Below are 27,949 nucleotides of genomic sequence, written 5' to 3'. Positions count from 1 at the left end.
AAGATTCCAAACTTGAGCAAGCTCTAATCCATGCATCCTTTATTCCATTACAATCACTGTGTTGCTCTCTAGCAACAGGACACAAACTGCAATCAATCGCAATCAATTTATACAACAATCTGAGGCTTACAGTACATTTAAGGCCTTTAAATTTGGAAAAATTAGACCTATCCTAGCAGTGTAACAATTTTTAAGTGTTTTGCATTTCTGATGCATAATCTGTGCGATTCCAGTGTCAAAGAATCAAATTACTCCTAAACTAAAAAGATCAGCTCAATGAAAATTTAGTTACATAATTCATCAAAACATAAATGTGTAAATTCTATTTTTTTTCTTGTCCTGGAAACTTTATAAAACTTTAATAGCAAAATAATATAGGGATAAAAACATATTTTAACAAAATGTATTCAATCATATACAAACCAGAATTTTGCAGTTTATTGTAACTAGACTTAAATTAAAACTACCAATTAAGAATCTATGCACAATGTAAATTCAAATATGTACAGTACTTTTAAAAAGTCTACAGGAATGCTTTACAGAAGGAAATGTCTGTTATGGCTATTATTCAGACAATCTGAATATTAAAATGAGTTTTCTAGTAGTAAATTTACACATTTATTTTTAAACAAAAGCAGTTTTGTCCCTAGATCCTTTAAGAATATTCCAGTTATGTTTATACAACTAATGGAGAGGTCGTTACAGAGTTTAGCCCCATATAGTAGTTTGTTTATTTTCAGGTAAAAGTATATTTAAATAATTTACTTGGGAAGATCAGTAAGTTAACAAAAGAACACTAGAAGGGAGGAGGGGGAACTTCATCACAATAACTTTCCAGTTACAATACCACAGCTAGAAACTTCACAGAGAAAGTACTCCCTTAGATTGAACCCATGATTGTTCAGAACAAGCTGTAGCTCATAACAGTTGTGTTCTCCACTCCGAGAACACAATGGGGAAAAAGTCTTTGTAGGACAGAATTATAAATGATCTGAAGTGAGACAGAGAAAACTGATCTTTGATTAATACAGCACTAGGTAAAAAGTGTCCCCATAAGCAGCTAGGATTCCCACTTCCTTCAGGGCAATGAAGCTAAAAATTGTTGGAATTACAGTAGTTGACCATATTTGTGTGCATTAGTAGAATCATTTCCAGATAGAAAAGACAAATTTCATCAGATGTTTGATTAGAACACCCCCAAGACAGGGTATTTCTTCATAGTATAAAGCTATTACAGCTATCCAGTTAAAGCATGTGCAAAACCAGGTAATTTCTTCCGTTCACAGTAACTGAGGTAAAATCAGGTAGGCTTCTTCAGGAGTTGGGAAGTTCATGAGATATGAACTGTTTTAGTCTCTCTAAGTACTGTGCATAAAGCTCTATGTCATTATGCCCAGCCCCTTCCACCCAGAGGGGCTCTACTGCTCGTGGACACCGCTCGTACATGGCCAGGCCATGGGAGAAATCGATCACCTCGTCCTCGGTACCGTGGATGACCAGCACAGGAGAGGTCACTTTAGAGATCTTGTCAATGCTGGGGGAAGGAAAAGAAAGACACAGCTCAGTTTGAGACTTTCAGTTTCACATAATTAGAGAAAGCAAGCTTAACTGTTGACAAACAACCCAGTTACCACACGATATTTTTAAATGGCTGCAGACCACTGGAATTGTGCACAAGTGAAATGGGACAAGGCTCATTCCCAAAACATAAGTGTGAAAAAGGAGCTTGCAATGCCACCACCACCATCCCACCAGTGTTAACAGGAACAAGCTTGAGTGGGCAGCATGCAAATAAAGTTTGGCACCCAAAAACCACCCACCAAAAGAGTTACTATCACATAAAGCACTGTGAGGCAAGTAAGATTCGATGGGACATCCTGCAAGCATGGACTCTTCTCACATGACACATTATCACCTTCCAATTTAACAGCTTAGGAACTAATTAAATACATTCCAGTCATAAGATTTCATTAACAACAACAACAAAAAAGGCTTTGGCTCATGGAGCTTAAACCTGTCTTTGAACCCCCAAATTAGGCAGATTCAGCAACAGGAAAACAATCTGTTCTATTGATTGTTTAAGTTCAATCAATGAAATAGAAAACTGTGGGAGAAGAGCAATACACAGGGATATTTAACTGCAAACCACAGAAATCACAATTTCCTTTATGTAACCAGCCTCCTTGCCAGCTGTGACTGCAAAGTGGCTTTAGAGTAACATTTTTCCTTTTGTCCAGCTACCTTTAGCGGACCAATATAGCTTGAGACTACCTGTCACAGGAAAATGGCTTCTGAGGGAACCAAAGAGTGACAAAGGCACATTCCCACTGAAGGGGTCAGGCCAGAAAACCCCAATTATGAAGCATCCTGGTAGCACATGAACTTGCAAGCAGTGAGGAGCAGCTTTCTCTGACTCTCCTCACACAGGCCCCAGCTTTTATTTCCAGCCAGCCATTTCATGCTGGTAATTACCAATGACTCCAAATCTGTGTAGAGACACCACTTGCTAATGAACTCTCAGCTTCCTACCCTGCTCCACTTCCATCAACAAATGCAGGAATGGAGAGAAATGAGTGCTGCTACTACTCAATTTTATGGAAGGATAAATCTATTTTTTTATGGTAGCAAATAAAAGGTGTTTGGATTCTCCAGCTCTTAAAGAACAAGAAGGCATGCAATTTTGGCATGACCATTGATTTTACAAAATGATCAAGACTGCTTAAAAGTATTTTAAAAATACAGATGCCAGCATACCCTGACTTAAAAACAGGTTCAAAAAAGTTTTATGAAAATATAATGCTAAGTAAAATATGTAAACTGAAGCACTAAGCACTTATAAACCTCAACATTCAGCATTCTAGAGAACTGCCATTGGTATTGAGTGTAAACACATCTCTGTCTCTGTCTCTATAGCTGTCAAAAAAACCCTCCAGGTTTCATGCCATTTAAGGTACTATTTAAAATTAAAATGCAGCCTTATTTCACTTTTCTTGTGTGGAACTTGAGCTGTGTGCAGCTACACTGAATAAAAAAAATCCCAACATAAAAGAGGCATCAGAATAATGCAGATTTTGTTTTTTCCCATAATTTAATCCAAAAATTAGTATCATAGTCAATGTAAATACTTTATGATCAATATGTTGCATAAACTGAAGTTTTAAGCCCATGAAAGGTCTGGTATAAAAGATCCATCAGCTAAAACAGCTACAGAGATATTTATGCATAATTTTTGTGACCAGACAGTAAGTTCTCATTTATTGTAGGAAATCCCTTTCACTTCAGTATTCATATAATGAAACTTTTTTTTTCACATATATTCACAGACCATTAAGCCAGATAATATTTATATTTTGCAGAAAACTGGAAGGCATCCCATTGCCAAGTCAGCGACTCATAAACCAGTATTTAAACTGCACATTAGCCTTACTTAGTATTCTCAGCCACACAGCTCTGCAGCTAGAAAAATCTACAGAGACCAAATTCTCATGGTGTCCCAACGTAAAATGCACATAATAGCAACTCACTGTAGGTGCACACAGAACTATTTTGTTTCCCACTGTGAAGACAGACAGTTGAGCTGCACACACTCATAAAGAGCACTGCTGTTTATTTTCACTGCTCCCAGTACCAGGGAAGTCAGACTGACAGCAATGAACAGCTCAGTAGGGCAAGAACAAAATACTCAAGTGCTACAGCACATCTGCTGTCACTGTTCCCCTTCCCACTTTTCTTTTTAAAGCTGTTGTTTGATTTGGCTTGTAACAGCTAATCACTGTTACTTCTGTAATCAGAGCTATGTTTTAAGGCTTTGTTTTTTCCTCTCTTGCAGAAGCATTTGTAAATATTGGATTTCAGGTTTGAGAATGATGAATGAGCTGGAGTTTAAGTGCTTCAAATTCAGTCTACACCTCCAACAAGTTAATTAATTAACTAATAATATGCTTGAAAGGATTCTAAACATGGGAACTGTGAGAGCCACTATTACTTCATCACCATTCTTTCTAGCTGTTCTGGCTTATGGATTTTTACCTATGGCCTCCCACATTTGCTAATTTTAATCTGTTGTAACAAAAAAAAAAAAAAACCACACAAAAATAACAAATTCTATGAATATTCCTTACTATACTTATCACAAGCATGACTTCGTGAAGTAAAGCCAAGTTTTGACCAAGACTTCAGTGAGTGTCTGTTTTATCTTCTCCCTTCCATGGACCACTAAGCTTTTTACTTGTGCTTCCCCCTGTCCTGCTCTAGAGACACTGGCTTCCCCTCTCATATTCTCCCATAACTTAAACTGGATCAAATGAGAAGTTCTAAAAGATTCCCAGAAAATCTGCTGCTCCCATGACCTCTACTATTCCCAAACAGTTGGGTACTCCAGGTCTGTTGCAATTGCTTTCCTGTGAGAACTAGACTATAAAAGCAAATGTTTTATCTCAAAACCAGTTGTATATAATTTTCTAGAGCTTCTTAAAACAAGCTTAATATCTTCTAAAAGATGAGACAGGGACTTTGTTTTGGCCACAAAATCAGGATCCTACAAGATCCCCCCCCTGCAGGGAGGACCAAATATAAGTCTCAGTATCTAGCCACACCACCAGTCCCTTTTAAACACAATGGTGAGCAGAGAACTCCCCTTGCAGCAGTGACACATACCTTGGGAAAGCATCAAAGCAGTAGGTTTTCCTGGTGTCAGGAAAAGCCACCCTTAAGCCAGACATCAGGGGAGAATGGAGGATCACAGCTGCACACTCGTACCGAGATGCCAGGTCTACTGTGGGGACAGTACCAATGCTCTGGCCATACAGGATAATGTTCTCAGGACTGACACCATACCTGTAGAGAAAAGAAAGATCCCTTTAAAACAAAAAAAAGCCAAAACACATCATATTTCACATCCATTGAATACAGAAAAGAACACATTTCCAGTAGAAAATAATTTGTGTAAAACATGTCTTTTTGACAGTCTACACCATCTACAGTGCTGTGGTCACTGCTGTAACAATGAAAAGCAAACCCTGCTATACCCCATGTACACCTGAAAGGTTTCAATTTCCTTACAAAGCTTGCAAGGTGTATAGCAGGCCTGGAGGATATTCAACTTTCAAGGAGCTAAATGATCTGGTATGTGCCAAACGAGACAGTAGAAGAAAGATCAATTAATAATTAAAATTAAGAATAATCCAGTACTAATCGTCCAATTACAGGCTGTCAGGACTGCCTTGTTTCATGATGAAGTATAACTAGACTGGATTGTGGCCTCTGTGAAACTGAAATTTTCTTAATATTTTTATACTGCTGAGCATAAGGGTGCTTTTGGCATCTACTATTATATGAATAAGCAACTGTATAAAAATATCTCTCAGGAGTAAAATTTTATCCTCTTGGTAACCAAGCAGCAGCTGATGCTGGCAGTCTGTCACCACAGCCACAGGCTGATGTTTTTAAAGAGATGTTGTGCAGCTTTTGTAGCAGATTTTTTTCTCTCTTAGTGTTAGCCGTGGTCCAGCACACAGCAGGGCCTGGCTGACTCGGTTAACAGGACCTTGGAACAAAATCTTGGCATCACAGACTTGGTTCCAGCTGCTGGGTGGGGAGGGCTGGAGGCATGCACCCCAAAGGCACCACATGCATCCAGCCCATCTGCCAGCTGTTGCAGCATATTAAACACAGGCAGAAATACAACAGCATCAGGGATACACAAGAAAACAGGACTGGAACATGATCACCCACATGGCATTTCAGTGGGCATGGAATGATATTAATGCTGGTAGGTTTTGCAACGCCACCCTGAACAGCAGTATCATGATAAATGTGAAGTTTCCTTTCTAAAAGGTTTACAATATAAGCAGAATGTGGAAACAGATGTTTGAATGAGAATCACAGGATAACAGGAAAGCATAGAGTGACAAGAGAATTCAACACATCCAATTGCCTTAGTATGGCAAATTTCTCCAACACTGATCAGCTTTAGACTCACTCCTTTTGATGTTATTTTGTTTCTGAAAACATCTCATATTGTAGGGGGAGAAACTTGCTGTTGTGGCAATAGGTACTCCAGAGAAAAAGATGTTTCACAGTATGCCAGGTAAAGTCAGATACAGTCTATAGCACCATTTAAAAAGCCCAGAGATACGTCTAAATTTAAAGTAGCCCTTCATCACTACAACTATTCCAACTCCACAGAAAGGAAGTGTGACAATCTGGACAAAATGAATAATTGTAAAAGGGTATTAAGACACTGAGTTAGTGCACTCTTAGCCTGTCATTACAGCAAATGTCTTCTGCTTTACAATCCTACTGACTAACAACTAAAAGAATCTCTGGGGCTGTTTTATTTAGGGACAGTTCCCCTTTACAAGACAGAAGAGTTACTGTAACAGATTTATCTTTTAAAGCCCTTTGCCATTAGGTCATCAAGGGAGACATGGTGCTTACAGCAAACATCAGCAGAAACTGCTACATGTAATATTTATTTATCCTGAGGCCAAAGGACACAGGACAACTCATGAGCAAAGGGCATGAATAATTGAGCTGGGCAAGGTCCTCAGAGCTGAGGGTTTGGCTCCATGATGCTCTCTGTTCTCACAAACACTGCCCAGTGGTGACTCAGCAAGCCCAGGTACAAACCCACCTGGGGGCTTTATCTTTAAAACACAGTTCTTAAAGCAGAGGCTGGGTCCCTCCCCCACTCTCTGCAAACTTCCTTGTGTTAGATCCTTGCACAACAGGGGCAGTGATACAGAAAGTGAAAGAGAAGAGGGGAAGGGCAGATATGGGTAAGAAGGCAGCAATGAAAGGGAAACTGGGTGACACAGAAAAAGGGAAAGAATATGGTAGAAAAAAGCAAAAGACACTCTGGAAAGGAGGAATCCTGTTACAGTCTGCTCTCCTATTAAGGAAGAAAGTCTTTCCACCAGCTAAACAGCAGCCCCTAAAAATAACTTCCTTGAAACACACAAGCTTTGGTCTCTGTGGAAACAGAGCTCCATCCGAGGGAGCAGGAGAGCCAAGGAAAATTTCTGGATATGCTTGGGCACTTCTCCTGTGGAGCCCCATCACAGAGTTCTAAACAAGCAGGGCAAGACAGCAATGTGGAAACCAGCCTTCAGCAAAGCCAAAGCAGGAAACAACTCAGTTACCATGGGCATATGCAAAACCCTGCTTTGACAAAGCGGGGGGAAAAGAGAAGAAAAAAGGGCAGGCATGCTTTTTTTCCAGAAGGGAACTCCATTACTGAGAACTGCAGCTACTGCTGTATAAATCATGCAAGCATTTCTGCTTCCCCTTTCCCATGAACAGAAGTGGGAAAGCTCGAAGTTCTCCAGCCTATTCCAGTCTCAATACATGGTGTGGCTTACACATTCCAGTTACCTCACAAGCAGTAAGCTCCCTGTACCTAGATCTTCAGTCCAGGTCTAGCTAAGGTCCCAAACACCCCACAGTCTATAATAACAGTAGTTTGGGGTTGGTTGGTTTTTTTTTTCCCTGTGTTTCTGCCTCAGTAAATGAGGTTTACCAGCATTTCTGGTCTCCCCATGCTAGCATGAAGTACGTGCACAGAAGCTGGTTATTAAGAATCCACACTCCAGACTCTTCTACTTATTCAGAGTAATAAGAGACCTCAGTCACGCCAGCAGATCCCCTGCTTGGCTGTATGGCTGTGCTCGGGCCATGTCCCTCCTCATTTTCCTCATACAACAGCGATGATGGCATCAACTGCCATGCAAAGTACCTCAGACTTCCTGGATGACAGCACTATGTGCAAACCATGTATTATCTCAAAGCATCTTTAATTATGAGCCTGAGATCCCGAATCCCTGCTCCCCCCAGGGCTCCAGCTTTGAGCCATAGCACTGGAAAGTCTACCATTGCTATTTTTACTCTCTCCTTGCTCAGTGCAGAGTGCCAGTGGAATGCTGCTGCAGGGACTCCAGAGTGTCACAGCTGAAACCCTGCAATGTTCACAGCCAAAGCTGCCAGTCCTCAAAAATGCCAAGTACATATTCATTAATGAGGCCAGTCCTTTTGCCAGGCTTACTGAATCCATGAAGTCAGCTTCACCTTGTATTTTCAGTTTGAATTTTTATGACATTTGCTGTCCCTTTGCCCCTTACCTGAACAGGAAAGCAGAGAGAGCAGCCTGTACTCAGTAACAGCAATAAATCAGTTTGCAGGAACTGTCCATGCAGGGAATTTTGATGACACAAACCCCACTCCATAATGCTATGAGACTTAGTGTTTAACTGCTGCTAAACTCAGGCAGGGAGTGATGGGCGAGTTCTTCCTTACAACACAAAATACATAAATTTACAAGGCCAGGAAAATGAGGTAACCAGCTCCTGCATTCTCACAAGGGGACTGAGTCTGAAACTGGGCACTCCCTTCTCCAGCAAACACCAATTAAATAAATCATTTTCAAGACACAAAGAAAATCCAGTGGACATCAGGAATAACACATATCATGCCCCAGTTTGGAGGAAATAGTGACTTCTAGAGTACCTTTACTAGAACATACACGTACTCAGCTCTTCATAACCTGTTCAAGTCTAGTTCTTCCTGTCTGCACAAACCCATTTGTCACAAAATACTATTTATCACCTTTTCGAAATGAATTATCTCTAAGCTTAATAATCCAGAGAAATTTAGATCACTTGCTAAGAACCACAGATAGGTATTTTCTAGCATCATTATACATTTCCATAAGGTATCCATATATATTTTCAGAAATAAGTGGCTATTTAATCCTGTATGAATCTAAAGAATCTAATTTCGGGGGTAGAAAGGAAAACAAAAATCCTCAGTTAGGTAAGTCACAGAGCAGATTGCATATATTATGATTTTATGCTGTGTGACTTTTACACTAAAATAAATCAACACTAGCAACTTAGTCAATAATGATTATTGCAAGAAATTTACAATATCAGATCAAAACACTGCATTTTGCATTGTGCTTCAGCAAGTACCACCCCAGCATGTCAGCCAAAATATTAGAGAAATTACAGCAGATTTTCAGTCTAAATGCCAACATGAATTTGAGAGGAAGGCATTAGATTAAGGATTTTTTGAGTTAACCGTAACAACTGTCAAATGAGAAAAATCAGATTTCAGGATTCACAGGAAACCCTGGCACACAAAAAGTGTCCCTGTGCCAGTTTCTCCAGTTTCCCTGAATTCACACAAACACAGGTCTAAAATTCTTCACTGTTTTACTGACACTGACACTTTAAATCATGAGATTTCCTCCTTCTCTACCTTGTTCCTCTCCAGACCTACAAGTGCTATGCAATTCAAGTTATGGTACACCGCACTCTATTTCACTTCACATTTTCATGAGCTAAAAGCCAAAACTGGGTTGTACTCTGGCTTATGAAGCTGCAAAAGAGAGAGACCAATTTTTCTGGCCTATGTCCCAGCACACTGTCACAGGAGCAAGTAATTCCACAAATGTGTTCACTCTCAAAATAATTTAAATGGCTGGCAGAGAAATTTAATCAAGGACTCCACCACAGTTTTATATCACTGTTACTTTTACTACCACACCAGAGTCATTTTTGATTATGCCATGGAGAAACCCCAGCGCTAACCAATATAAGCTGATAGTGGGATAACAGAATGAACCTTTGACTCTTGGAAATGCCCTCTTACAGGCAATTCTGGATGGTATTAGCAAATATCACACTCCTACAGGCTTGCTGGACTCTGTGACTGCAGCACTAATCCAGTGATGTACCCGCTCCTCTCTTCCTATCAATAATAAATGGATCAAGTAGAAGCAACTTCTAGGCACTTCTGAAGATGATCATTTGCCCTGCAGTAACTTAATTATACCAAAGCATAAAATCACTGCAGCTGGTTCTTGATTACAGTCCTGTGACAATCAGTGATCTGTTATCAAACACTGAGAACTGTGCTCACAGTTCAACCAAGTCCTGACAAGGATATTGAGTATCACTGGGAACTCAAGCATCCATGACAAAAGCGGGGATCTACACACTGCTGACTAGTGAAGCCACTGCAAGCTTGCCCTGAACAACCAGGGGAGGTAAATGGTATTTCATGGCATTCTCCAGTACAAACTGTAATGAGATTACATTTTAAATTAACTGAATTATGCTAATCTGCACTGAGTGGATTTGGAGTGACAGTTGGATGACTTGTTTTTTTAATCCAAACAACACTAGTTTGTCTAAAAATTGTTCCTTTTTGAAATACAGCCTTAAGTCCCATTTTGTTCATCTGCCTCAAACATGGGCTCCTGAAGTTGTCATGTTTCAAAGTGGGAAACACCTCTGACCAAAGTGAAACTGCTCAGGACTCAGAGCAAGCCAAGTGCTCTCAAACAGTAAATCCACACCTCCTTTTTTCACCCCAGCTTCACCCTTACCAGGAAGTTCCTTTTCCCCCAGGCAAAAAATAGGCAATCTGTGTTTGCACATCTATTTATGTTTTTAAGGAACTAACAAGTAAAACCTCCTTTGTTTTCTCTCGTACTGAGGACTCAACTGTATTTATAACATGACTTTTCTCCACCACAATAACCCAGGATAGTGATTTTGGTGTTTGGTTTATGATAGATTGCTCATTTGTCTAGCACATGAACTAGCAATTTTATGTATAAACAACAAACACCATTGCTTCTGCCTGACTGGGGGTTTTTGTGTTTGGTTTTTATTTCCCTAGATAGCAGGGAAGCAGGAAATAGAGTTTTCATTAAATGTGCACTGAAATTTAAGCAGGAACTTATGCCATGGGCATGCTGATGTAACAGAATAACTTAGCCCCTACAAGTATTAATTCTTTCATATTGAGTGAAAGCAAGAAGGCCACTGACAAGCAAGAAGGACTCTTGTAAAACATCCAAGAAAAATGAGCAATGATGTGGCTCAGGCATGTGTTGAAATCCCACCTTCACCATTGCACTGCTGTGTCAAAAAAGGAGAACACTCCAAACTCATTGCACACTCATGCAATGAGAGGGAGTGAGCACCTTCCTAAATTAATTCCTAAATAACCACTTCTAAATGCTGGGAATTGCTTTGTTTCTCTAATCACAGGGGCAAACATACACCAAACCCACTGTAAGTTGAAATACAAGAAGCTAATGGAAATAGGACCTAAATACATGGATATATTCAAACATAATTCCCACTGCCACCATTTTCTTTGCTTTAGCTCCCTTAAAACCAACTGGAGTTCTGCAGACAGCACTGGCACAAGATTATAGTTTTGAATTTGAACAAACATGGGAGCTCATGGTTTTCCTGCTTCTTCCAAAGTGCCTTCTTAGGCCAATCTTGATTGACACCATTTAGTCCCATGACACAACAGGTAAATGGCATATAAAATTAATTTTTTACTCCAATTATTTTAAAAATAGAGCACTGGAGTTAACTTTAATGAATGCAAAAGTATTTTGCATTTAATTAAGATGCTCTGTAACAAATAAACCTGGAATACAGAAAAGACTGGAAACTTTGGCTGGCTACTGAGCTTTATGACCACAGCATAAATAATTCACAAATACTCAGTCAGCTACTTCTAGTATATACTCTTTACTGCAAGCAGTGTACAAAACCTATACAGCCATTCTCTGAGGTACATTTAAATAAACTGAGACAGCAAAAAAATTCAGCTATTTTCACATAGCTGCTCAGTCTATAGTATCTTCTGAAGGAATCCACTATCTTCACCCTCAGTGTCAACCTCATCTCTCTCCTGCTGGGCTATTTTTACTGCAACTACACACACACAGCCCATGCTCTAATACAGCAGAGCTAAGATAGATCACTACACCTCACAACACTTGATGTGTCATTAAAACTCCAACCATCTTTTTACTGATGACAAAAGGCTGCACTTTTGGGTATCCTACACTCAAAACATGAAAAACAAGGTAAACTACTCCTTCTAATTGTGCACCTAGTAAGGGTTGTTATGAAAAACAAGGAAGATTTTATGATATCCACGTACATTAACACATTATCTTTACATTTAAAGACTGCAGTTAGAACAAGTATGTGTCAACTAACACAGAAATTGATTCTCTAGGAGACACTAAGCAAATATGAGTACAAATACTAATACTGGTTTTGCATTCCCACAAGTTTTGTGCTTTCATGGCTGTTTCTTCGATTTCATCTACTTCCAAACTGGAGAGCCCTGCCTTGCTCCTGAGGCTGAAACTGCACAGAGAGCCAATGCATTTTGGCCACCTCCCAAGCCCATCACATCACCCTCCTCACCAGCCTTGGCTCAGCACTGGGAAACTGAGGGTTTACAAGCCTGGAGGAAACAATCCTGCAGCTTTCCACAGTTCTCAAACCACTTTTGTTCAGGAGCACTGTCTTCTCCTTCAGGTATTTCCATCTGTTTATTGAAGCCCCTGTTGCACCTGTCTCCAGCACTGCTCTTGCCAGGACTCTTCACATCAAACACAACTCCTTGATTTATTTCCCTTGCCCCTACACACCTGAAGCTCCACACTGAGGTGAGGCCACCCTGCTGTGGCACTAATTGCCATGAGCTGCACCTGGGCAAGGCTCAAGCCTCTGACTCGTGAGCTGGGATTATTCCTGGCAGGAGCACAGTGGCTTTTGACCAGAGCTGCTGCTGCCTGTTCCACCCATCTCTGATATTTCACCCCTTCCAGCAGCTACAGCCCAGCTGCCCACAAAGCAGGGAATAACTGCTCCAGTGCACAAACCAGGACAGGGAAAACAAAAATAAATGGCTCCAGTTAAGTTTCCTTTCAATGTATCAGGCTGTAGTATCTGAAAATAGCTATCAATGTATAAGCACAGAATGAAATAAGAGTAAACCTAGCCTGCAATGGATCAAACTGCAAAGCTCACCAAAAATGTCTCACCAGAAGGTTTGCACAGCTGGTTAGTCACACACACTGTAACTTCATAAAAAAAAAGATATTCCTGACCTAAGGATATTAAACTAGAAGTAAATCTCTAAATTTGGCTGAAGGCAGTTAGTTGCCTGGACGCTATAGCAGCATTAAATGGTTTTCTCATATTTGGAGACTAATATTTGGAAGTTTAGGTGAAAAAAATTCAAAGCAGAGCACTCAGAAACTTATATCGGTAGAAACTGGCCCTTGAACTGCTCAGATAATGAATCCCACCACTCTTTGAATTCAAATATTTTCTTTTGTGTGTGGGGTTTCTGTTTTGTGGTTTGTCTGTTGTTTGTGCTTTTTTCCATTCTTGCCTTCCTTTTGCATGCTCTTTTATCTGTTTATTGTAATTTTGTTTATGCTTCAGTCTCAAAGTAAAAGCATTTCCCTTACAGGTTTTACTAAGATCTTCACATTCTCAAATATTAGCGCATTAAATTATTTGGTTTTGCTATGATTATTTGATATAGCTGACAAGCCATTAAATGTGAAATATGTGGCACTGATACAGCATTTTCCTTACATCACTTACAGACAAGTGTAGCTGTATATAAAACACAAGCTGGTAAAAAAAAAAATCCAAGTGTTACCTCCATAATGCTGACAGTGGAGAACAAAGAAAAAATTGAACTGTCTACACAAACAGCAGGTGCTCGTATCCAAAATCCTATTACAGCTGACATTTTCACACTGTTCTTCAAAGACCCCTGCAAATCTCAATGCTGTCTCTCCCACAGAGCAGCAGAGCTGGAGTCCAAGAGGATTACACAGGAGCTGGAATGGATAAGGCCTTGCAGGAATGCAAAGCAGACAAAGTGGATGCAGCATTTCTGCCATGCAGAAGCATTAGTGTGGCTCAGGCAGTGATTTGAGTCTCCAAGAGAAAAGAGATGAGATCAGAAAGGCAGGATGGAGGACAAGAATGGCACAGAGCTCCTGACACAAAAGTGATCCATCACAGCAAACTGGTCCAATGCTCCTAAAAAGAATCAACAGCAATGAAGGCATCTGTCCCCAGAACATGAGTCTTTTAGCAGCCAGCATTGTATGAAGGTGACTCAGCTGGCAGCAGAATTTCTCTCTCCTTTATAGACTCACACTAATATGCCCAAGCACTGTAGAAGAACCAAGTTATTAGGGAAGAATGAGCTCCTCTCAAAGAAATGCAGTAACTCACACACTGAAGGGCTCTGTAGAGAAGCCCAGTGCAGAAGTGTCCCAGTTTGTGTTATCCAGGAGGCCATACATCCTGCTTGGATAGCCCTCCTTCAATTCCCTGGAAACATTTTGTGTTTCTCTGACTTACTCTAACCATTTCCACAGCCTTGAAGAAAGACAGTATTTTCTTTTGATTTAAGAATCAAAACAATAGGCTCTTCCTCTGCAATGACATGTCTCGTGAATCATAAACAGGGAAAAATCCTACTTGGATAAATGACACTGTAACCTCTATTTTTCCCCACCCCATGGTAAGTGGAGAAAACACATACCAATTTTTTATTTGCTCAAAACACTGAGCTTTGTCACAGTGTGAATCTGCATATGTTTAAACATCTGCTTTCAAAAAGTGCCAAATTCACAGCCTTGCAGAAAAACACAACTCTCCTGATGCATCTCTCCTGTCTCTCTCAATTATCCATTTTCAAGTGGATTCATTAAATATTCCAGCAAATACCAAGAATGATAAGTGGCAAATGGAAGATGACAGTCATTTCATGAAAGCAATTTATTACCTGAAAAGATTAATCCAGTATCTTTTCAGAGACAAGAAAACCTCAGTGTTCTGGCTTTTTCTGTGCCGTTTTTATATTGGCACTCTTGACTTTTAAATCAGACTCATCTATTCCTTTCTTCCCAAGCATCCTCATCTTGCACATGCTCCTTTAATGAACTTTTAGCACAATCAATGTTCAACCCCCAGTAACAGTCAATATAAACCTAAGATGATTAAAAAAATATATAGCAATCACTAGGATTAACAGTACCATATGTTTTAGAACAGCAGACCACAGATAACTAGTTCAGAGCTTAAAAATCAAATTTCCTAGCCACAGCCTTTATCACCACAAACCCAGGGGCTAAATCCCTCTTCCCTTCTCTCAGTAAATACTACTTAGAATTCTGTACAATGAAATTTAGCACAGAGTCAGTTTCTCCTGTGTACTTCTGTTTGGTTGAAGTGCTTATAAAACCTGCCTTGTGCTCACTAAGAAACTGAAAAGATAGCACAAAAAAGTAATTTTTTACAGAAACATACACCTGCATTTAATGATATGTAGAAACATTACACATTAGTAAACTTAACCTGCCTTAAAGCAACAAATGTTATTTTAAAAATTTGGAAGAGTACATCTGTACATCCAGAAAAGTACAGACTTTTGAAACTCGGATGAGAAAATTCAGTCCTGAAACCAGGTGATATGTACTTGTTCAATTTATCCAGCTGTCTTATCTGGGATCATCAGAATCTACGGAGTAAAAGACATTTTGTCCACATTGTGTAAATCAAAAGGTTTGAAGAATGATCAAGCAGCACACTTGGAGACTTCATTTTCTGCCAACACACCTAGTTAACAGGGCCAATTGCTTTTGTAGTTTTTTAGTGAAAGATTTCTTGCTAGTCAAAACTTTTTCCTCTCTAAAAAGGATGCTTACCAAGCAATTACCAGCTATGCCACAAGAAACAGAAGTACCTCGAAGTGGATCAAGGACAATTGTTAATGTAATCACTTAAGGTCATTATTTCAGCTGATGCTAAAGGTAGAAACTGATCTGCAGCTGCATCTTTGAAATTTAAAAGAATTTAAAAGAGAAGAAGAGCAGCTTCTGGAAGTTATTCATGCCCCTATTTGCCTCTGTCTCTGATGCAGTCCTTGTAAAGCATGTAGGCTCCCTGCTTGACTGCATGCAGGATCACCACAGAACAACTGGTTATGCAGGAAAAAATGTTAGCAATTCCTGTCCATGCCACACCGGCACTTCACTGCCTCCCAATAAACCAGCACAGCATAAAGAAGTCTTGTACTGTTGGGGTTTCTATTTTTGAAATAAAAGATAACAGCACAGTGCTTGGAAAAGAAGTGTATTAATGTCTGTGTTACTACTCAAGTTGGCATTTGGCCATGTAGGTTTTTTGCAGTTCACCATTTCACAACATGGACACTTTCAGTTACAAGCTACTACTCCTTACTCCCCCAAAACACATTTTTCCTATTTAGCTCTGCATAGTTCCATTTTAGAGTTCCAACGGATATCGTGTTTCCCTTTCTCCTAATACCATAAAGCTTCCAAGAGAGAGGCTAAATAGGAATATGAAATGAGAATTTAGAAAAAAAAAATTAAGGAGGAAGTCTGACCAGTTCTACAGTGAAGAACAGGAAAGAACATAGCTCACAAGGCCCAGAAGGACCAGGAATATTGGAAAGATGAAAAAGAGAGTAACAGAAAACAAATGATACCTGCTAAATCCTCCTCTGCCCCTCAAAATTCCAGTAATTAAATGAACTAAGTTTAAGCTAACACCTTTATTTCAAATTAACACGCAAATTAATGTACTAAAAATAAAAATAGAAAATTGTTGTGAAAGTCAACCAAAGAAAATAATACTCTTTAGTGCAGCTCCTCCTGCTGCTGAAATGCAACAAATTTAGAACTACATCTAGGTAAGAAATATCCACAATACTTGGGATTCATGTTCTTTATTAGAAATATTAGAGTGGATTTTTGGATGGAAAGAGTAATTTCCTGAAATAATTGGAAGGTGCCAGATCCTATTTGTGTCAATAGTGTCTGTTCAATGCTCTACACAAAATGATCTACAGATCTTAGATGAGTTGACAGAAGGGCATCCAATTTGGAAGGGTGGGATATTTGGCACCAGATTCCTTCATCTCAGGATAAAAAAGAACTCAATAAATAAAGGAGGATTTACAACAACCCACTCGCTCTCTACAAAACTCTATGAACATTTGGGATTTATGACAATATTATCTTTCAAGATCTATCAAAAATTCAGATCCAAATTATCTTCAAGTATGTTCCATCACCTTCATTTTTTATTAATATAAATACAAATCACAGCAATTTCTTTTTCTAAAAGCCAACTTTGTGCCTTGTATTCCTTTACAGATAGTAATTTCTACATTATCAGATTGATTTTTAGTACAAATTTCAAAGAGAGGATAAAGAACTAATTGTACTGGGCCTATGCACAGCAGTCTTTAGAAGTGAACATCACATTACATGAATAATTAGCAAGAGTTCAGGGGAGAGGGCAGACGGTTTTGCTATCAGAGAAACAGAAGGTTGGAAGCTGGCAGAGACAGAGCAAATCAAAACCTTGTAGGCACACTGGACAGGCTTAAGGTTGAGACCCCACTTGATATCTTAAACTGCTGTAGTGACTCCTGAAAGGGTGCTGCTCACATCACAAAGTGCTGCCTGCAACACATGGGTAACTACCAGTGTATTTATTAACCAGTGTGAGCAAAGGTTACACCTTCATAAACCCCTACGCATAAAAATAGCAAAACTGAAGCTGAAACATTACCCCACCTCTTCCCACAACGCTGGTACTTTTACAGTTTGTTAAACTTGATGAGATGCTCACTCCCAGACTGAAACAGTAACTTTTTCTGTAACATTAACACACATTAAAGCCCATACTTTATCAGAAAAAGACAAGCTTTTTGCAGTAGGGAGCTACAACAAAATATACTACAAACAAAACGTGTAATACAACTTAAATACCCAAGTTGAGGTACATTTCTGTCTTAGTGGAAGAAGGAAACTGACTGGCTCTTGAGTAGCTGCCTCAAGGTAAGAATTGTCCAGGGAACACCTCCAAAGTAAATATTATATGAAATTAGCTACTTCTTTCAAAAATAATCCAAAACAACACTTAAAACTTACAAACACCTTTGTGAGAAATGAAGTTCTAAACAACAAATAGCATGCTGGAAAAAAACTTCTGTAATTTGCCCTGGAGAACACGCTCCAAATCCAAGAGTATTTTCTTGAAAGATGCCACTTTTCCCAGGCTGTCCTACAGCTAAAATCCCACTTAAATTCATCAGATGTTGGGGATGACTATACAAAGTTGGGACAATGATTAAGTTCTGCCCAAACTATTCCAGTGCTTAAGGCACCAAGTTAACCTCTCAAACTTTCCTTTAAAGTATAAATGGTTCTATACACCATTTTGGTTATAAGTGCTCAACAGAATTCACTTTTTATTGTTGTTGGCTTTTATATGTTGCATATTATTAAGGCTTGCAATATGTAGTGTAATAGACAAAATATCTTGTTTAATTTATGATAAAGAACTATTAAAATGCATGGAATAATGCCAAAATAATCTGAACTTAATCTCAGTTTATCTGCACACTGGGAAAAAACCAGCTGGTTTTGCATCTTTGCTGATGTTGAACACCATTTTTCCAGCTCTGTAAGGACATCCATAGCAAAGCTAACTAGAAGTTAGGAGGAATAGTTAGATTCTCTAATCTAGCAAAACCCATTGTAAACAACCTTATTAAAAGGGAAATATTTCAAGTCATACTATTTAAAGGTGCTTTCCTGAGAAAAGTGTTGAAGTTGGCCTCAGACCTTTCAGATTTATTGGCTCCCATGTTCCATTACTCCACTGTTGTTCTGCTGCACACAGAAAGAAATGGCCATGCCATAGAACAAAGTTAAAATTAACTGGTCTAACACACTGAGATCTTAAGAAATGTGGCAGTATCCTCTAAAATAATAATAATAAAGAGTATCTTAGAGCTTCTGGCTGGCACTGCATGCCTTGAGAAGGGTCACTTGCCAGACACTGAGCTATGCAGCTCAGTTAGCAGCATGCCTTGGCTGATAAATAAGGCTCCTATGAGTCAAAGTTCTTAAAGTAACATTTCTATATGTAAGCAGGATTTTTAATAAGGCATAGTAAAACTAATCTTCCTAAGAACATAGCTCAAACTGTCTAATGTTAAATCAATTCCTAATCAACAGCTGAAAATAGAATTTTCATCTTGAAGGTACACCTAGAAAGAACTTCAAGAGACTGTACCAATAAATAATATTAATGTCAGAAAAGCAGACAAAAAGCTCTTCTGACAAATTTGCAATACAAAATAAAAACCAAAGGCAATACTTTGAGATTACCTCTCATTTAAATTTTTCCCTCTAGACTTTGAGACAAGTATACTAACTTAAAACCTCATCTTCCACATCAACATCATTCTTCATTTATTAACCCACATGGAATTCCCCTTTTTGAAAGTCGAGAGGATACAGATTTATTTGATGATTATGGGGATTTTCCCAAAGACATGCATGTGCTTATCAAGAGACATGAAACCAAGGATGGGAAGGTGAGCGGGCATTGAGCCAGATTTTGCTGTTTAATCCAATTTTGTGCCTTTGTATTATTCGGTCTCATAGTCAGCAAATCCAACCACAATGTTTAATTCTAACAGGAGAACCTTCGTTCTGTAGAGCTAACATAGTGGTTAAAAATATAAAGATATGGATACAGATAATGCCAGTATAACTCTGTCATTATACAACTGACCTATGCCTGCACCTTTCTGTGATTGTTTGTGGGCAGCAGAGCTTAATGTGCAAATAACAGTAACCCATTTTTCTCAAATTAGCCCTCGGAATAAAGAATGCAAAGATGTTCCTCTGTCCTTAAGCTGACACTGTGCACTATTCATCCATCCCAATCTACATTCTTTGCCTTCTGTTAAAAGCATCTTTATTCCTCTGTGTTCACACAGCATTTCCTGGGTTTATAACCCCATTTCCCATTGCTCCCACAACCTGACACACTGAAAAAAACCACTGCCAACAAACCACTCAGTTTTAGTCAGGAATGAAATTGAGCTTCATCATCAGATGTCAGGCTGAGCATGCAAGACCAATGTAAGTCATTCATCTAAAAACTGGAAAGCAGGGCAGTCGAGATGAAGCAGCAGCAAATGGGTCACTGCAACATTCAATTCACCAGTGCTCATCTGCAGCAATCTCAATTATCCACCACCAACTGACACAGGAGATACAGGCAGATACTGTCTATTGGTTTGGTTTTGTATTTTAGGCCATACAAACCCAAGCTTTAAGAGTCAGACAAAAAACAATTCTTAATCATTTCAGACACCAAAGAGCCATCAGCACTCAAGACTGTAAAAGTATTTTTTTCCTAGATTCAGTTCCTCATCTTGTACACAGGTGGCCTTAATTTCTCTCAAGTTCAGTGACAACTGAAGCATCTCCTAATCCACAGGAAAAGATTTCTGATCTTCTTAGGGGCTACTTGGAAAAGCAAGCCTATATGTATACAAGCACATTAGATACAACAAATCTGCACCTTGTTTTATGACTCATTTCAACTGCTTCCAATGCAGCCTTGTAATTAATTTACATTTGTGAAGGAGGGCAGAAAGGATTCTTAGTTATTCATTAAATTTATTATCAGCTTTGAGAAAAAAAAAAACCAAAAAAACCAAAAAAACCAAACCTCTATGTTATTTGTTCATTTTCTTTACTAGTGCTGCATAATGTTGAGACTGTTGGCCTTTAAACCAACAGAGAATACAACTGTGGAACTCAGAAATAGGTTTGGGGCAGGGAAGAAAGTCAGTATAATCACACTGGCACATCACAGTACAAGGAAATAGGGAATTCAGACTTTAGTCCCAGCAGTGAGACTCCAAACAGCCAGTACTTGGCACTGCCCTTGTACTAGTCCATCTCCACATGAGGAAACATCACAGGACTGAAATACCCCAGAAAACTGAAAAGGGCCCGCTTTCTTCATTCAGTGTGGACACAGAAATATCCATTTGCTGACTGTCAGTTCTTCCCACAAAGCCAGTTGCCAGCAGATAACCCCTTGCATACCCTGAAATGGTTTCCACCTATCCATTCCCACAGCTACCTACAGTCCTGGACAGCACTGCTACTTTTTTTTTCTTTTGCTTTTTTTACTTATGTTCACAAGTAATGAACCAGTGTAAACTTAGCCCAGCACTTCAGAATGTTTCTAAGCAGCAGAGTAACATAGAGTAAAGAGTGAATTTTGGAGGTTTTTTTGGTTTTGAGGTTGTCATGGACTGGAGGCTGACCCTGGCTTCAGAGCAAAGCCACTGAGGAGAGTCCAGCTCAAACTCCCCTGTCAAGAACAAACTGAACAAATCCAAGAGCTACCAGCAACATGCACAGGTCAAACAGCCAGGGCAGAGCAACCACCAGCTCAGCTTCCAAAGGTGACATTCTGTACCTAGAGAGAGAGAGAAAAAGCTGCCTTTCCTCTGCACTTCATGTAATTTAGTGCTAAAAAGCAGACAGTTACTTCAGCATGGAGGGTTTAACAATATGTTCCTCTAGGAATCTTTTATGTTCAATGCTCTGATGATGTTGAGAACCAGGTCCTACAACCTCTGTACCAATATCTCCAGTTCAGGCAGTTGAATTTCAGGACTATCCACACTCAGGAGAGCATGTACTGTTAGCCAAAGGCTCTTTGGCAGCTTATTTTTCTTCCCAAAGAACACCAGTTGCAAAACATTCTTGACAGCAAAAAGTTTCCTTTTTTTTTTTTTCCTTTTTAAACAAGCTTTGATCTCGTAGTCCTGACAGAAACAGGGAAATATTTAACAAAACTACTTTAACTTCAGTGACTAGAAGATGTAATACAACACCAAAGCTCAGTAAACATTTTGAATAACTTTGAACATCAGAGCACCTGTTTTGAACAGTTGCTGGTATTTGTCCCAGGGACACTCATCATCTGAATTAATCTTTGCTCATTGCATAGACAGCAACAGCAGAGGATTGTGCATGCATCTATTTTTGCTCCAAGTTATAGGCAGCCTTTCTTGAAGAATTGACCATGGCAGGAAAAGTTTTAGAGGATAGTAGATTTAAGCAATCCTTTGGAGACATTGTAACAACATTATTGAAAAGAACAATCTACCAGCTGATGCTCCATGAAGAAAGAAAACTCTGTTACTCCAGGACTACTAACTGTGACTCTGCCCAGCACTGCCTTTTGACATGTCAGGATTTAGTTGGTAACTTTTGATAAAAACCTTTAAACATCCAATCTAGAGAACTTGGCTTAGATCATGTACAAAATATGGTGCAAGTGAAGCAAAGCAACATCTTTGCAAAATTCTGTTGCAAAGAAAATTAAAGTAGAAATTTACTATTTTGATTAGGAAAGGCAAACATCCCCTGAAGCTGCTATTCACCTGGAAAGCTGTAAGCACCTCTTCACATCAGAATGGAGACAAACTTAACTGACACAACCTCAGAAGATTAGTTATCACTCTGGCCTAATCCAATTAGGTGTGTTCCTGATTTTACTCAATGTAAGACTTCTCCACCAGCTCCTACACAGGAAACAGCAATAATCTCCAGATAATCAGCACCACAAAAAATAAAATTCCTGCATAATTAAAAGTTTGTGCATTTTTTAACATTAAATTTGGCAAAATAATTTTAAAAGCTACTTAAACATTTCATCTGCTAACCAGAGATCAAAGGCCTGTGGATTTTACTACACCATTTCACAATTCAATTCCTTTCATCACACCATATTGACCAAGAAGAATAGGGAAAACTAAAGTGAACCAAGGCTCTCCTATGGATTGAAAGACAAATTCAAATGCACCCATTTTGAGAATTAAGTACTTAAACATTACAATACCATCTATCATTTATTAAAAGCTTAAAAATACTTGCTTATATTGCGCACCATGAAAAACAAATTAAGCTGTATCTTGTTAAATGCAACAGGAACAGCTCTTCTAGGCTATTTATTAATTACATTTTCTTCACTTCCTTTCAGGATCCAAAAGATGGACTAACAGGTTCTGCTCTGATACTTTACTACAGAAACAGAGGCAGTGGGGCAGCAGAGCCTTCTTTCTTTTCACTGGGACTTTAAAATACTTCACCAACCTTCTTTAAATTTTTAGGGAACATACAAATTGATTTTAATATAAATAGCATGTGATTGACAAAGCAGCCATGGTTTTGTGCTTGAGCACTGAACCCAAGCCCTACATGTGCATCCTGTTTTTAAGTACTGTACATTGTCTTAATGTAAAAGTGTTAGAAAGTTCAACCTTCCCATGTGGGATTCAGGAAAAGGGGGGAAGAGGAGGACAATCAAGTCATTTTGCACAGATGTTGCATTAAGACAATCAGATATCAGGATAAGAGACACAGCTGAGCAAAAAGCAGCAACTTAAAACCACATGGACAATAAGACAGTCTGATATACATTCTCTTCAATTTGGTTCTGATTTTGAAACAAACAACAAAATCAGCCCAATCTGCCTAAAATAAAACACTTACAAAAATATATGTAACAATAAGACAGAAAATTCTTTCTGAGAAACATTAAGATACCAGATGGAAATTTGTAAATCAAGTGGAAAAAAATACATATAAAAGACCAAATTAACCACTGATCAATACTTGATAGTGGAATGAAAACAACCAATGCTACAATTACAGCCTCTGAAGAAAAATCTATAAAAATACATTCTAAGGGAACAAAACTATAGGTCAACATCTTTACTGGGCTGGAAGACAGTTAGAATTCAAAATTAGTAACATTATCCTTTAAGACAGAGTTTATTCATGAGAAGAAATACTAAATTCCTTTAAATTAAGGAAAATAAATTTCCTTTACAAAGACTAAAAGAATGGAGAATAGTTGAGACTGATGTTGCAAAGACAGGCTGATAATTGAAACTGAACAAAAGAATTTGATGATTTTGTTTTTTCATCCACTGTTTTCAGATAGCTTTATAATCATCTGTTATGCCAGGTTTGATTCCTAAACGTGTATGTGACAGCAAGATCCCTGTTTCAGGACCTTGAAAGAATACAGTCACAATCTGCAGCCATGATGGCAAAACAAACTGATGTCTTTAAAGGCTGACCTAGAACAGAGGCTAGACAGAGCTAAAGGATAAAGCAGGTATTTATTAAAAGGCCTTAGTGGATACACCTTAGGCAGTACAAGAGCCTGGCCAGGGCTATGCCCAGGATGAGCCCAAAATGTCACGAAATGGACAACTGGTTAGTAGGTCTCACACTTTTATAAGTTTTGGTCCATTTGCATATTGGAGTTGATTGTCCAATTATAGCCCCAGGTTATGAAGCTCCATCCTCAATGTTTTCTCTCTTCAATTCACCGTTGTTTATACTTTTTGGGCCTGGAGCTTGTAACAGTTGTCCTTGATCTCAAGCTGGAAAAGGATTGTTTTGACTACCTACCCTGTGAAGAGAACTTGCTAACACTTAATACGAAGCTCAGAGTTACACACTAAAGTGGCGCAGAATGTGAAAAATATGAAAGCTAAAACTTAAAGCATCACTGCCAGCTCACCATCATTTCTAGAATTTGAGAGCTTTCTCCAAGCACAGGGTTAATCCCCACCTTCCTCAAGGCAACTTGCAAAACATGCAGGTAAATTAATGATTGCCAGGTATCAGTGGTACTTCAGAGGCACAATTTAAAAGGAAGAGTCTCAGACTTCCAACATTTTAATGATTCTTTTCTGCTGCCAGGTGGAACGTCTGGTGGATTCAGAAGAGCAACAGCTTCCCACGGAACTTAGCACAGATGACTAAATGCTTTTGATGGCACAGTGAACCTCTATTTTAAGACTTCACTTTTAACTTTGCATTACAGTTCACTACCATATGACTGGAGGCCAAACGCCAGGAATTTGCATTAAGAATGAAAGCATACAAAATCTCCTGGAGCTACCGAGGAACTGCTGCAGCAGAAATGCTATAACATGACATTTTACCTCAAGAGGCATACTTGGATTTCTGCTGCAGAATATTTCACTAATTGTGAGCCACTTGGATTGAGGGCTAGCAAATGATCAGTCTTGTAAAGTTCACACTGTTACTCGGAGAATTCATCAGCAGAAAGGCTGATGGAAAGGTTTCACTCATACCTGTAACCAACACAGTCATCTGTTAATAGAATTTATTAACTTCCTATTGAAGGTTACACTTTACAGTGACCAACTTCTTTACTGGGCACCTAAAATACTGTAATCTTAAAATCACAGAACTGTTAACATTGGAAAAGATTTCAAAGAGCCCCGAGTCCAACCATGAACGCAGCACCACCATATTCCCAAGTGCCACATTCACATGCCCTTTGAACTGTTCTAAGGGTGGTGATCCCACTGCTTCCCTGGGCACCCAATTCCAATGGATTTTGGCTCCTAAAAACCTTACCAATGCTAACTACTCTAAAATACAGAATTAACAAACATGGCAAAGTAAGAGCTGGGAAATTTCAACCTCTCAATTAAAGGTGGAAAGCAGAGCCTAGATTTTGTATAAACCACTCAAGGGACACTAACAGAAAACTACAAACCTGTCCAGTCACAAATTTATTGAAGATCCTCTAAAAGCAAGCTGGGCATGTGGTGGAATCACCTACTGGGTCAGGTTTCTTAAAAGATTTAAGTGAAGGAACCCCTTGTTTCTGGGCCTATGTAGAACATAACCATATACTAAATGCCTGTCAGCACAGAAGCACCTCCAGGCAGATGTGAAAGCACTTTTTCAGACCTTGAGAAGGTTTAAATGAAACAATATCATCAACTAAACATCAAGTGAAAAACAAAAAAACACACATTAAGGAAGAGAGAAGGACCACCACTATCTAGGCTTGGTTTAGATGTAGCACTTTTCCTCCCTTGAATCTTATTTACATCACCCAGATGTGTTGTAGTGGCATTTAATAATTTATTATGCATACACCATATCAAAATCACTTCTTTACATAAGACCATGTTATTTATATTCAAGGAAACAAATCTTTTTTAAAGTCCTGGAAAACAAGCCCAGAATCTGGTTTGCTCACCAAGCAGACAGAACACACCTTTCTCCCTACACCTTTCTCCCCCCGCTCTTTGCTTGACTTAGGCAGAGCAATGTCAAAAGGCATTTGGACTCCACAACTAACCAATCCCTGGATTCTTGCAAAGCCAATTATCTAAATTAGTAACAACTCCTGTCACTATTTCTGAAGCTGGCACGTATCCCCAAGATAGACATTAAATACGCATTTCATGCAAGCCAAGTTTGTCTATGAATGCCAGAGCCAAGAACTAAAAACGTTCATCACTCTTTTCTCTTGGCCTACTACAATTTAAGCTTTTTAAAGCTCTTTCTTTCAGGACATGTTCTGTGAGGTCATACTTTAAGAACCACTTATGCAACAGCAAAAGGAGCTCATGGTTTCTGTGGACAGAAGTGGGAGGCCCAGGGACAGCCATCAGTCATAGCAAGGAGCCAGAGGCAGCAGTTCTGCTCAAGATTTTCTAGAAGCCAAGGGCTCACTGTTTCCACTCACCATGCTGCCTCTTGCCAGAGCCTTCTCACTGTTGCTCCATCCCTTTGGATGCCACATACCTTGGCATCTCCAGGCAGAAACCCCAGCTCTCCTTCCAGATGTCAACACTTTTTCCTTCCAGCCCACTACCATAAGCATCGGATAGCGTTGTTTGGAAGCCAAAATAGAAAGACTTCTATGTTGCAGGAGCTTGCACGAAACGCCAAACATGTCACACAACACCATCAGTTTCCTGGTAAGCCAAATTCAGGCAGAGCTTTGGCTCACCTGGGTTACCTCCAAGTGTAGACAGTGGCAGGCAAGGTTTATTGCACTCTGCAAGTTCAAACTGCAACCAATATGTCCTACTCAAGATGGAGATTTTCAATGGTGAAGCAATGGCTAACAAAAATTACAACCAAATAATCCTCTAAATCTAGAAAAAGCCAAAGGATGGAGGTTTGCCCATCGTTTTAGCAAATGAAGCCATCCAGTAAATCACACTGTAGCTGTTCATGGAACATCTGGTCAGGCCGCCAAAGTAACTGAAACCATTTACAAACCCTTCCCCTCCACTCAGCAAGGTTAACCGTGCAGACTTATTAGGATTAAAGGGAGATACAGAAATACCTTGTCCCCAATATCCATTTACCTTGTCCTGAGGGCCTGCCAGGCTGCATCAATGTCTGCATACAGGTTTTTCTCAGAGGGCTTGCCGGTGCTCACCCCGTAGCCAGAGTAGTCATAGGAGAAGACGTTGCAGTTGATGCGGGAGCCAAGGCCAATGTAGAAGCTGCACATCTGGCCCAGGTCCACAGCATTACCGTGCGAGAAGAGCAGCGTGTACCGGCCAGTGGGGGCACAGCGAACGAACATGCAGCCCAGGCGGTTATCTCGGGCCGTGCGGGAGAAGAACACTTCCACGGCATCCAGTTCCCGCTGGGAATACTGCCAGTCGGCCCGCTCGCTCAGGTGCAGGCTGCAGGTGCCCGATCCCGTGGGGGTGCCCGCCCCGGCCGCCGCCCCGGGCTCCTGCTGCTGCTCGGGCTGCAGCACGGTGTACGTGGGCTCCGGGGGCAGGAAGGCCAGCTTGGCAGCGATGCGGCTGGGGCAGGGCGGGCAGCAGAACAGCCAGCACAGCTCGCCCAGAGAGAAACCGTTCATTCTGGGGCCTTGTTCTGGCATCAGAGACGCCGGAGAAAAGCTAAACCTCTCCTGGAAAAGAAGTCACACGGAACCGACCCAGAGCCCTCCTCCGGCGCGACCTGCCGCCTTCCTGCGAGGCCACCAGCTGCCCTCCCAGAACGCAAACAATGGCAACCTTGGAAGAACTACAGTTCAGCAACAGCAATGCAGCTCTTCAAAGCCTGGAAACTGCTTATACAAACCCAAAACACAACCCCACGAAACACAGATGGGCTACAACCAGCCCTCAACCCCCCCGCCGCAACTAACGCTACAGCAAATGCAACTCTCTAAAACCCGACCCTAGACCCCCCTCACCGCACGTGAGCCACACGTACACATTTACAAAATGAATTCCCCGATACCACGGCTCAGAGCGGCGCACCGGCTCCCCGCAGGGAACATGCAGGATCCAGGGAAGCACCTTCCCGCACACAGCGCACCACGCGCGGCCCCACCCGCTCCGCCCCGGCCCCCGGGAC

The 27,949-nt window shown here is 40.0% G+C and overlaps 1 protein-coding gene across 1 annotated transcript; it reads right to left on the bottom strand.

The window, feature by feature from the left end:
- Positions 1-22: 22 nt before the first annotated feature.
- ABHD17C (abhydrolase domain containing 17C, depalmitoylase) lies at positions 23-27,949 on the bottom strand. Its single transcript, XM_005483415.4, has 3 exons — positions 26,935-27,949; positions 4,657-4,836; positions 23-1,534 (listed from the first exon to the last, which is right to left on the bottom strand). Exons 1-3 carry the CDS (start codon positions 27,465-27,467, stop codon positions 1,315-1,317), a joined length of 933 nt encoding a protein of 310 aa, XP_005483472.1. The 5' UTR covers positions 27,468-27,949; the 3' UTR covers positions 23-1,314.

The sequence above is a fragment of the Zonotrichia albicollis genome, chromosome 11 (assembly GCF_047830755.1).
Source record: "Zonotrichia albicollis isolate bZonAlb1 chromosome 11, bZonAlb1.hap1, whole genome shotgun sequence".
Taxonomy (NCBI): domain Eukaryota; kingdom Metazoa; phylum Chordata; class Aves; order Passeriformes; family Passerellidae; genus Zonotrichia; species Zonotrichia albicollis.
The sequence above is the reverse complement of the archived record's forward strand: the minus strand, read 5'-3'. Positions and strand labels throughout refer to the sequence as shown.

Bases quoted from the DNA above. Each gene is read 5' to 3' on its own strand.
- ABHD17C (XM_005483415.4), bottom strand. From the start codon at position 27,467: ATGCCAGAACAAGGCCCCAGAATGAACGGTTTCTCTCTGGGCGAGCTG. The intron at 4,837-26,934 runs GTAAATGGATAT...TTTTCTCTACAG, and splicing joins TGGCAGGCCCTCAGGACAAG to GTATGGTGTCAGTCCTGAGA. The intron at 1,535-4,656 runs GTATGTGTCACT...TCCTTCCCCCAG, and splicing joins TGCTTTGATGCTTTCCCAAG to CATTGACAAGATCTCTAAAG.